We start from the raw sequence: 11969 nt of genomic DNA, 5'->3' as shown, positions 1-11969 counted from the left end.
TGAAGTTTTTCATCCTGCACCCATCAAGACAGTTTGCAAAAAAATGCCAATGCCAGGGGAAAAAATATGTTTATACTGTATGAGACAAAAGTGGTGACTGGTTACCAAGTGGACTCTGATTTGCAGAGGCATTGCCATGGGGAATGCACCAGTTGATGGTGACTGATAGAAATCAGCTTTTCGGGTTAGCTACAGATGAGATAGATAAAAGGTTTAATTGAGAAATCATTCAGAGTAATTGACTAAATCATATTAACCATGAGAGTGAGGAAAGCTGCCTAGCTGGGAACTAATGAGATAAGACTCTAAATTTTCACATTTTGCAAGACTTGGCAGAGACCAAGGCCAGTGACGAAAGACTTCATTGTATGCAGCTACCTTCCCAAGCCTGGACTGTTCCGTTCCCATGGTAACAATCAGTCAGGGTCATAATGACTTTTCGAAAACTGTGTTAATCTAATTAATGTTAGAGGCATAATTGGCAAACTAGGATATGGAAAATTACATCAAACATTTATCTCTTAAATTGACAGACAGGCATTTTGGTCGAATTCAGTGAATTATAAATTAGTCAAAGCCAATCATAGCTGTAAAGAAGGTGAAACTTTAAGATAATGATCTCCTTAAAAATCAATTGTCGGGATGGAAAAATCCATTCCGGAATCAATCTATCGCTTTCTGAAACCTATGTCTTTGCTGCTTTTGCTAAATCGCCATTTTTCTTTTGTTTAAATCAATCCGTAATTTTGTACTGTGTATCATGATTTGAAGAATTATCATGAGTTATATTTCAAACTCAGCCACTGTATTCGCTAAAGACAATCCATCTGACCTAAGTTTGAATTGTAATCAAGAGTTTACCAGTAGACACTAAAGCTGACAAAGTTCAACGAAACTTTGCCAATAAAGTTCAATGAAACTTTGCCAAAAAGCACAGCCTGGAATCTCTGTTATTTGGGAACTAAGAAGGGATAATACATATCCAGGCTTCCGAATAGACACAGAGATCTATCAGTGACTGACAGTTAAATGCTAAGTATCATTAGAAATTTAAATCAGGCAGCTTGACTCTGACCAGTGAAGACATAGCCTGAGGAATGGACTATAGAAGCAGGAGGAGGCCATTCGGTCCTTCGAGCCTGCTCCACCATTCATTATGATAATGGCTGATCATCAAGTTCAATACACTGATCCCACATTCCCCCCAAAATCCCTTTAGCCCCAAGAGTTATATCTAATTCTTTCTCGAAAGTACACAACATGTTGGCCTCAACTACTTTCTGTGGTAGAGAATTCCACAGATTCACCACTCTCTGGGTGAGAAATTTCTCCTCATCTCAGTCCTAAAATGTCCTCGAGCCCTTATCCTCGAGCCCCTCATTCTGGACTCTCCATGGGGAACATTCTTTCTGAATCTACGCTGTCTAATCCTCTTATAATTTTATAAGTTTCAATGAGATCCCTTCTCTTCTAAACCCAAATGAATATAATCCTAACTGACTTTGTCTCTCCTCATATGACAGTCCCGCCATCCCAGGAATCAGTCTGGTAAACCTTCGCTGCTCTCCCTCCACAGCAAGAACATCCTTCCTCAGATAAGGACACCAAAACTGCCCACAATACTCCAGGCGTTGCCTCATCAATGTCCTATGCAATTGCAGTAAAATGGCAGTCACTTGTTTTGCTTCGCTGGAACAGACACAATGTGTGTACACATTCTTTCCCTTTGCAAAGTCCAGGGCCCTGTGCATTAATATATTTGATAAAGCCAGGAGGGTCCAACAAGCTTCTTAAAAGTCCTTTATTTCAGCAACAGCATCATACAAGCACAGGGCCCGATTACCTTTCACCGGGTCCTCGTTCCTTTATAGCTGGCTCTATAGCTATTGCTTTTATGCTAGTGCTGGGTTAACTCAGTCCAATTGAGCACGGGGAACAATCATGCCCAGCTGGATGAATCCTGTGCAGGTTACTACAGGTTATTACAATATATGTCGCTGCTAGTACATGCAAAGAGGCCACATTGCAAGCCTGACAATCTTAATCGGTTGTCAGTTGTAGACCGAGTGGTCACATGATAGATAACTTGATGTGTGGGTACTCGAGGTCACATGACTGGAGCATGGCCGTAATGCGGGCCGAATACAAGCATGGAGTAGCAGCTGAGCGAGTTAATAAAGTATCGTTTGTTACAATCCCTGGTCGCCGCTCTTTGGGAACGTGGCATTTCTACATCAGAGTAATTCTTAGCACACTGAGGATTATTTAGCAAATGCTCAACTGCAGAATTACACCTAATATCATGAGATTTTCTCATCGAGTATAAATATGTTGTTTACTCTGACATTAGCATTTTATTGTGAATGGTCCTGATAAGTACAAGATGAGAAGTTTAAACAAAACCTGTCTCTTTATTCAGCAACACCCACGTTTTGTTCTGTCAGAGAACTATTTTCATGTTGTGGCCATTGTGCTGGCTATTGAGGTAAAGCTGTGGACCAGTGTTGGGTCGCCACAGATGGCATCTGATGATGGATAAGCTGCTCGGAGATACTGGAATTACACATCTGATCTCAGTTCACATTTCCAGAGTAAGGGGGTTAGCTGAGGTTCTGCGATTGTGCCTGGAGATCAGGTTCCCAGCTACTCTCCACTTCCCACTGGTATGTTGTAATCCCCCGTCATCGCACTTCAGTTTTCAGAGAAAATCAAGTGAATTGTGGAATTCAGTTAATCCTAAAACACGAGAATGATCCTAAAGTACGATGTAATACAGAAAGAATGTAACACAGCCATCCTCGGTAAAACAAGAGCTTTCGTCATTATTGATGTTTATTCAGTGAACAAAGAAATGTACATCACAGGAACAGGAACTTCGGCCCTCCAAGCCCGTGCCGACCATGCTGCCCGACTAAACTACAATCTTCTACACTTCCTGAGTCCGTATCCCTCTATTCCCATCCTATTCATGTATTTGTCAAGATGCCCGATAAACGTCACTATCGTCCCTGCTTCCACCACCTCCCCCGGCAGCGAGTTCCAGGCACCCACTACCCACTGTGTAAAAAAACTTGCCTCATACATCTACTCTAAACCTTGCCCCTCACACCTTAAACCTATGCCCCCTAGTAATTGACCCCTCTACCCTGGGGAAAAGCCTCTGACTATCCACTCCGTCTATGCCCCTCATAATTTTGTAGACCTCTATCAGGTCGCCCCTCAACCTCCGTCATTCCAGTGAGAACAAACCAAATTTATTCAACCACTCCTCATAGCTAATGCCCTCCATACGAGGCAACACTCTGGTAAATCTCTTCTGCACCCTCTCTAAAGCCTCCACATCCTTCTGGTAGTGTGGCGACCAGAATTGAACACTATACTCCAAGTGTGGCCTAACTAAGGTTCTATACAGCTGCAACATGACTTGCCAATTCTTATACTCAATGCCCCGGCCAATGAAGGCAAGCATGCCGTATGCCTTCTTGACTACCTTCTCCACCTGTGTTGCCCCTTTCAATGACCTGTGGACCTGTACTCCTAGATCTCTTTGACTTTCAATACTCTTGAGGGTTCTACCATTCACTGCATTAGACCTTCCAAAATGCATTACCTCACATTTGTCCGGATTAAACTCCATCTGCCATCTCTCCGCTGTTCATGGCCTACCCAACCCTGCCCAGCCCTATGGTTGGGGGAGGCATCAGGCAGCCACTCATCCATGGGTCAATTGAAGCCCTTTAGTGGCAAATTAATAGCATTGTGGCTGGGCTGAGGCATGCCTCCAGTTTCGGCACCTTGTGTCCCTTGGAGGCCAAGAATTGCCTCTCCTGGTTTCATTTCTCCTCCCAACCAATTGACCTTAGTCCCCAGACCCTGCCAGCTGGCCTGCCAGCTTGGCTCCTTGAATTTACTTTGAAGTTTCGACTCCCTGGCTCCTCATTTTCATGACTATTTGTAGTCCCAGTAGTGGCAACAGATTCCGGTGGCACTACTGGAACAAGAGAGTTGCTGAGAATCTGTTTGGTTGGCCAGCTCTTGGGGGTGGATTTCTTCTTCAATCAGGGTGGAAATCCTGCCTCCAACCAATTAAGAGGCCGATGGCTGTAAAGCGGCCATGGGATGAGCTCGCCAAGCAGAAGCAGGCTCAATCCCAGCCCACTCACAGTGATGTGACTTGTGTATAAATGGTATTAATCGTTAACTTCATTGGCTGATGAAACATATATTGAACTGATGAAAAAACACCAGCAAAGACACTGACGTATGATGGCTGCCAGAAGTCACCTGATGTCTAGAGTTGCAAGCTGACAAGTTTCTTGAAACCTACAAGGAGAATTACAATTCAGACGTTCCATGATGCCCTTGCGGGATTTCCTGCCTGCTGATGTACAGCGCTCTTTCAAAAGGATTGACTGAAAACTGCACTGGGCTCCACGTTTGCATTTCTACAAGGTTACCCCTTCAGCAGAGACAGAAAGCCTACTCGGACAATCGCTACATGGAAAAGTGTTCTTCGTATCTCATCAAAATAGTCAATTGATATTCAAGAGTTAATGACTGGGACATTACAGAATCTAATCAGCCCAGGAATGAAACAAAAGTCACAGTCGGTTCAGACATTATCTCAGCAAACACCTTCTGAAATTATGGTGAATGAGGTCATGTATCTGAAATAGCAATGTTTGAAATTTCTCTTATACAGCACGCTGGCTGTTAAAGCAGCAGTCTGTAAAAACCTGCTAATGGGGCAGTAATATTCTCCCCTCCTCTTTCTGCCAAGTCAAGGCCCAGTCTGTATTAAAGTTAAAAATCCAGCCCAGAGATGGACACTTTTTCACCGAAAGGAACATCAGGTGCATCAGGTGCAAAAGTTATCGGCTTTTTCGTAAAGGTGGATTATATTTTAAATTAAATTGTCTCTGGTAATTGCAGTTTTACTTGGGCTTTAACTCAATCCTTAAGAAACAAGGAACTTTAATTTGGCTCAGGAACTAACTACTAGCAGTATAACTTGTACATTTTGCACACTTGTCGCCAACACCGCCCCCTGCTGCAGGTTCACCAGCGGTGCAGGGTACGAGCAACGGGAAAGCCCGTTGACAGCGGTGGATAATGGCTGCTAAATTTGGCACGGGGGGGGGGGGGGGGAGATGATGTGGGGAAGGGGGTGGGACAGAAAATCCCACCTGTAAAATTTTTGCCATTTTTGTTATGTTCATTCTCCTGATCAATGGATTGAAGTTCACAAAATTTTACAAAGTCCCCGAGAAATTGGTGCTTTCTGCCTCAGGCGCAGCGACTCGTCCACCGGCCTGCGTCTTGTTACTCCTGTGCCTTTTGTGTGGTTTCCTGTCTGAGAAATTAAGATGTGTTGAGGAACTGTGGTCATTCCAATGGATTTCCGAGACCATACTGCCTGATTTCAAAGAATAATCTCTCGTGTGAATCGCTTGTTTACAGAATATGATCAGTCAATTAAATATTTCACTTTTTCCCTCCTTTTGTGAAGTCACTGACACTCTGTGGGATCAGAAGCAGGAATCCAGAATAATGGGCGTGATTTTCCCAGCCCCGTGCCGGGTCGGAGAATTGGCGTAACCGCGCCACACCGCCCCGACGCCTGCGCGGGATTCTCCGAGGTGCAGAGAATCGGCGCCATTTGCGCCAGCGCGGGCCGCTGTACAATGATTCTCCGGCCCGGACGGCCCGAGCGGCCGGGCGGTAAAAGCAGAGTCCCCGCCGGCGCCGTCCACAGCTCGTCGCTGCCGGCGGGAACTCTGCGCGAAGGGTCGGGGAGCGGCCTGTGAGGGGGGGGGGGCTCTGTCCCCGGGGGGGCCTCCGATGGGGTCTGGCCCGCGATTGGGGCCCACCAATCGGCGAGCCGGCCTCTTTCCGCTCCCCCCCCCGGGCCTACTTTGTTGCGCGTCCGGCCCCAGAACCCCCGCGCCATGTTGCGTCGGGGCCGGAGCGTTCAGTAAGGCCACCGCGCATGCGCGGGTTGGCGCCGCCCCCAGTGCGCGCCAGGAAGTGAGGCTGGAGCGGCGTGAACCGCTCCCGCGCCGTGCTGGCCCCCTGTGGGGGACAGCATCGCTACTGCCCCCGCTCGTTTTGCGCCGTCGTGAAATGCGACGGTGTTCACGATGGCGCGGACATTCTGTCCCGCGATTGGAAAATCGCGCCCAATGTCATTTCTCTGTGCCTATTCCAGGTCCATTCTAGGAAAGCAGAGATCAGCAAAGTTTTGTTCAAATATAAACAACAAAAGCTGGATAAACTCAGCAGGTTAGCAAAATCTGGGCAGAAAGAAACAGAGTTAATGTTTTGAGTCCAATCAGACTCTGCTTCAGATAGTCTGGTTCACAATTGGCTCTCGCTGTACTGGGTGACGGGCAAGCACTGGAAACTCCTGTAATGAATGTGACATTCGGTTCTTGTTCCATTGTCAGGGATGGGTGAAGCCTATCCCACTAACCGAGTTTTATCTAAAACGGAAACCAGCCTTGGTGACCAGGCCGTGGGAGCGGGGGTGAGTATAGCCCCCGGGTGGTGAGGGACATGGCACGATGATGGTGGTGGGTGGTGGTGGTGGTGGGGGGGGGGATGACTGCATTGGTGGGAGTGAGGTGGGTACGGAATGCTCACGATGATGGGGGAGTGGGTTATTTAACTTCAGTTTAGAGATCCATGAAGATCCATAAAGGGCGCCCGGCTCTGCGAATCTGGGTTTGCCGCTGTCGCTGTGCCCCGAGCAATGGTGACACAAAACATGTGCCCACGCCACCCCCCCCCCCCCCCCCCCCCCCCCCAACCCCCCCGCTCCCTGCCCCCTGCTTTCTTTTGACAAAGTGTCAGAAGATCTGCAGAGAAAGTCTGTCTGTTTCTCTGGGAAGAAAGACGCCGGTTTTCAGTCAGAACCTGACACTTTCCCATTTTGGGGGGAAAATTCCGTCCATTTTCTCTGTAAGTTCAGGGACGAATGCAGGTTCAGAACGCTGTTCTATGTTTGATCACAGAATTCCTGGGCAAGTAGAGATTGTCACTGACCTGCACCCATATCTGGGTCCCGAAAGATGTGCTGTTAGGTGAACTGGACATTCTGAATTCTCCCTCAGTGTACCCGAACAGGCGCCAGAATGTGGTGACTAGGGGCTTTTCACAGTAACTTCATTGCAGTGTTAATGATTATTATTATTGTTGCAGTTCAGGCTGTGGGAAGGGTGAAACTGAATGGAAAGAGTTCAGTACAGAGTTGCCAGCAAGGTGGCAGTGCCATCGATACACTGCAGAGTTTGGGCAATACAGAAGCTGACCAGATTAGAAGCTCACGCAATAAACGAGAGCTGGAAAATCTAAGTGATGTTGAAGCAGGGGTGAAGAAGTCCGTTTTCAAGGTGGGCAGGAACATTGCACGGTTGAAAAGACATTCATAAAAAACTCACACATCAGCACCTGAAGTTTTACAGACTGTCGCCACGATCTGGAATGTAAAGATTGCAGATCTGTCTACACTTGTGTATGAAACACTGTTATAAGTTGCCTGCAAAGTTTTGTGTAATAATCTGTTAAATACCTGTAAAAGTAAGTTTGTAGGTGGGTGTGCATTCTATGAAAGTGTCTTGTGTGTGTGAAAGAGAGGGAGTGAGAGAGAGCAACTGGTTGACTGAGTGTCAACATGCATACGTATTGCAGCCTGCTGATGTGTAGCAGATGTTTTTGAGGGTCAAGGCATGCTTACAGTGATCCACTGCCGGCGATGCACAAGGAGCTTCGAACAGACTTTCAGACTCACCAGAACAGTACATTGCTACCAAGAAGTTACTTTAATTCAAGCTCACACACTAATTGACCCCTTGGGAAAATGCAGAGAAAAGCTCTGATCCTGCTGATATTTTCCACAAATGTTTGCGCAACTTCACTTCCCAAGAGGAATAAAGGTAAGAGCAGTGGATATATAATTAACAAAATTGATTTGAATGACAGGTTTTCCAACGACATGTGAGAAAGCGTGCCCGAGAGAGATTTATCAGGAGTGGAATTTGTCTTCGGAATTGCGTAAAGTGGGATATAGTGAATTATGTTTTACATTCTGCTTAATATTTGCCAACAAATAGCAGGCAGAATGTAAACTGGTCGCTGGTGTATCTCCGACCATTCAAGACTAATTTCATTCCCATTGTATTTGCTTTGTATTGTACATGCAAACTTGCCCATGGTATTCTTTGTTTCTATATCTCCTTGTGTGTATTGGTGTTGGTGTACATCCTTCTGTGCTGGTGTGTATATCTGTGTCAGTGTGTGTGTGTTGCATGTGGACATATCTGTCAGGGAGATCATGACTTTGTGCAATGGTGTGGATTGCGAAGTTTAAATCTTTCCCAATTATTGTTTTCATCGAAGGAAGCGGAGAACATTTTGGAGGGACTGGTCTATTAAATCTTTAAGCAGACTTTAGTGCCAGGTCACTGGATACGCTGTTTACCATAAGGCTGCTTAGCAAGAGGTAGTTTGGTGGTTGCCTTCGGCGAAGAATATCACACGATTAACAATGGGCTGTTTTCAAATGTAACAAAGAACTGCCGTTACTATTCTGAGGGCCACGCGAATGTGAAAACCAATCCGTGACACACCACTATCTCTGAGCTTATTAAATTACATTGTAGGATAAACATTTCCGTGAACCATTATTAATTTTGGAAAGGATGCAGTCTCCTTAAGTTTCCTTTCAAAGCACAACAATCAGGACTCCTGTTGTGAAGAATTTCATCAGCCTTTTTCTTCTTGGCTGTAAAGGTAGGAGCCGGATCCCTCTCTGTGGGAGCAGTTTGTGGTGGAAAACATGCATGAACCGAGAGACGTGTAGACAATATCTGATGGCTATTTTCTCACAACTTCCCTTTGTTTATTTTTCCTGCTGGCCGACCGTGGACTTAGTTAAAGGAGTCGGGCATGGAACCGTGTCCCAGATATGAAGGGTCTTGGAGTGAATTACTGCTGGATTCAAACAGCTCTGCAAAGAAGCTTGTGTAAGTTCTGTTCCTCAGCAGACAATCACTTGCACACGCCTGCTTTGTGAGTTTAATCAGGTCTCTGCTGTTTTTGGATGGATAATATGGGGGTGGCACGGTGGTTAGCACTGCTGCATCACAGCATCAAGGACCCCGGTTCGATGCTGACCTCTGGGTGGCTGGCTGTCTGCACGTTCTCCCCATGGCTGTGTCGCTTTCCTCCGGGTGCTCCGGTTTCCTCCCACAGCCCAAAGATGTGCAGGTCAGGTGGATTGGCCATGATAAATTACCCCTTAGGGTGGGGTTAAGGAATAGGTCGGAGGACTGGGCCTAGGTAGGGTGATCTTTCGAAGGGTTGGTGCAGACTCGATGGGACAAATGGCCTCCTTCTGCACTGTCGGGTTCTATGATTAAGACCAAATGCTGAGGCCCACCTTTAATTTACTTTGTACTCCTTCCATTAAACTTTCCTTCATGTCAATAGTTCCAGTGTTTGGACTGGATTTAACTGCCGCCTGCCTGAATGTAAAATGTTACTTCTGGGAACAGATATTATTGCATAATCCTGGTCCAAGAATTCTTGAGAAAAACAAGTGATGGTGGAGTATCTGCCAGCTGGGTCTTTATGTCATCCTGTGGAGAGTCCATTGATGTCTCATCCCCTCCAAACAGTTTTGAATCCCGTGGGAAGCTGGTAGCAGCAGACAGCAATTGCATGCGGGAATGTGAATCACAGGCCAAAATTCATTCAATGTGTTGCCACATTTTTAAAAAATGTTCCTTTAAACATTTTTTGGATGCGGACATTTCTGGCACGGCCAGCATTTGTTGCCCATCCCTAATTGTGAGTGAGGAGGTGGGCGAGGAGGTGGGCGAGGAGGTGGGCGAGGAGATGGGCGAGGAGGTGGGTGAGGAGGTGGTGGTGTGCACCATCTTGAGCTGCTACAACCCATACACCCAGGGTGCTGTTATGAAGGATATTCCAGTGACATTGAAGGAATGGCGGCATAGTCCCAAGTCAGGGTGGTGTGTGGCTTTGATGGGAATGTGCAGGTGGTGACTCATGTGACTGCTGCCCTTGTCCTTCTCGGTAGCCCATATTGTGGGTTTGGAAGGTGCAGTCAAAGAGGCTTGGTGAGTTGCTGCAGTGCACCTTGTATATGGTACGTACCGCTGCCTCTCAGCGTCGGTGGTGGAGGGAGTGAATATTGAAGGTGGTAGACAAGCTTCTTTTGTTCTGGATGGTGTTGACCTTCTTGAGAGTTCATGGAGCTGCAGTGGTCCAGGCAAGTGGAGGGTATTACATCATAATAATCTTTATTATTGTCACAAGTAGGCTGACATTGACACTGCAATGAAGTTACTGTGAAAATCCCCATGTCGCCACATTCCGGCGCCTGTTCGGGTACACAGAGGGAGAATTCAGAATGTCTAATTCACCTTCAAGACTTGTAGGGGGAACCCAGAGCACCCGGACGAAACCCACGTAGACATGGGGAGAACGTGCAGAATCCGCACAGACCGTGACCCAAGCCAGGAATCAAACCCAGGTCTCTGACTGATTTGAGTCTTGTAGGTGATGGATAGGGTTTGGAAAGTCAGGAAGTGAGTTACTCACCACAGAATTGCTAGGCTCTGACCTGCCCTTGTCATAGGGTCATAGAGTCGTACAGCGCAGCAAAGGCTCTTCGGCCCATCGAGTCTGCACTGACAGTAACTACCCCTAATCCTGCGCTAATCCCACTTACCAGCACCTGTCCCATATCCCTGAATGTGAGGGTGTTTCAGATGCTCATCCAAGTGCTTTTTAAAGGGTGTGAGGTTTCCAGCCTCCACTGCCTTCCCAGGCCGTGCATTCCGGATTCTCACAACCCTCTGAGTGAATTTTCTTTCTCAAATCCCCTCGGAATCTCCTGCCCCTCACCCTAAAACTGTGCCCCTTTGTGATTGACCCCTCAACCAAGGAGAACAACTGCTTCCCATTTACCCTGTCCAAGCCCCCAATAATCATATGTACATCAATCATATCCCCCCCCCCCCCCCTAGCGTTCTCTGCTCTAAAGAAAACATTCCCAGCCTACCCAGTCTCTCCTTATAACTCAGATGCTCCGTCTCAGGCAACATCCTGGTGAATCTCCAATGCAATCGCCTCCTTCCTATAATGAGGTGACCAGAACTGCACACAGTACTCCAGCTGTGGCCTAAGCAATGTCCTGTACAGCTTTGACAAAGGGTCATCGGACTCGAAACGTTCGCTCTTCTCTCTCCCTACAGATGCTGCCAGACCCGCTGAGATTTTCCAGCACTTTCTCTTTGGGTTCTGTACAGCGCTCCAACATAACCTCCTGGCTCTTATAGTCTATGCCACAACTGATGAAGGTAAGTGTCCCGTACGCCTTCCTATCTACCCTGTTCACCTGTTCTGCCGCCTTCAGGAACCTGTCAACAAGTACCCCAAAGTGCCCAAGTGGACAACCTTCAGGATGTTGACGGTGAGGAGTCAATGATAGTAATGCATTTGAATGTCAAGGCGAGATGATTAGATTCTGTCTTGGAGGTGGTCATTGCTTGACATTTGTGTGATGTGAGTGCTACTTGCCACTTATCAATGCAGCTTGGCTAATGTCCAGGTCTTCCTACATATCGACACTGCTTCAGTATCTGAGGAGATGTGAACCGTACTGAACTTTGCACAATCATTTGCAAACATCCCCACTACTGATTCTATGATGAAGGGAAGATCATTGATGAAGCAACTGAAGATGGCTGACCTGAGGACACAGCTCCGAGGAACTCCTGCAGTGATAATCTGTGATTGAGGTGACTGACCTCCAACAACAGCAACCATCTTCTTTGAGCTGGAAATTACTCTAGTCATGGAAAGGATACCCAATTCCAATTGACTTCAATTTTACGAGGGCTACCTGATTCTACAATTGGTCAAATGCTGCCTTGATGTCAAGG

At 46.8% G+C, this 11969-nt stretch overlaps 1 protein-coding gene across 1 annotated transcript in view; it reads left to right on the top strand.

The window, feature by feature from the left end:
* Positions 1–7547: 7547 nt before the first annotated feature.
* The window catches only part of fam180a (family with sequence similarity 180 member A), a 76643-nt gene continuing 72221 nt past the window's right edge, over positions 7548–11969 (top strand). Inside the window, exon 1 of the mRNA XM_072485377.1 lies at positions 7548–7934. Coding sequence (XP_072341478.1) covers positions 7859–7934 — 76 coding nt within the window. The 5' untranslated portion in view covers positions 7548–7858. The remainder of the gene's footprint in view (positions 7935–11969) is intronic.

This window comes from Scyliorhinus torazame, chromosome 19 (assembly GCF_047496885.1).
Source record: "Scyliorhinus torazame isolate Kashiwa2021f chromosome 19, sScyTor2.1, whole genome shotgun sequence".
NCBI classification, from domain to species: Eukaryota; Metazoa; Chordata; class Chondrichthyes; order Carcharhiniformes; family Scyliorhinidae; genus Scyliorhinus; species Scyliorhinus torazame.
This window is presented reverse-complemented; position numbering and strand designations above follow the sequence as displayed.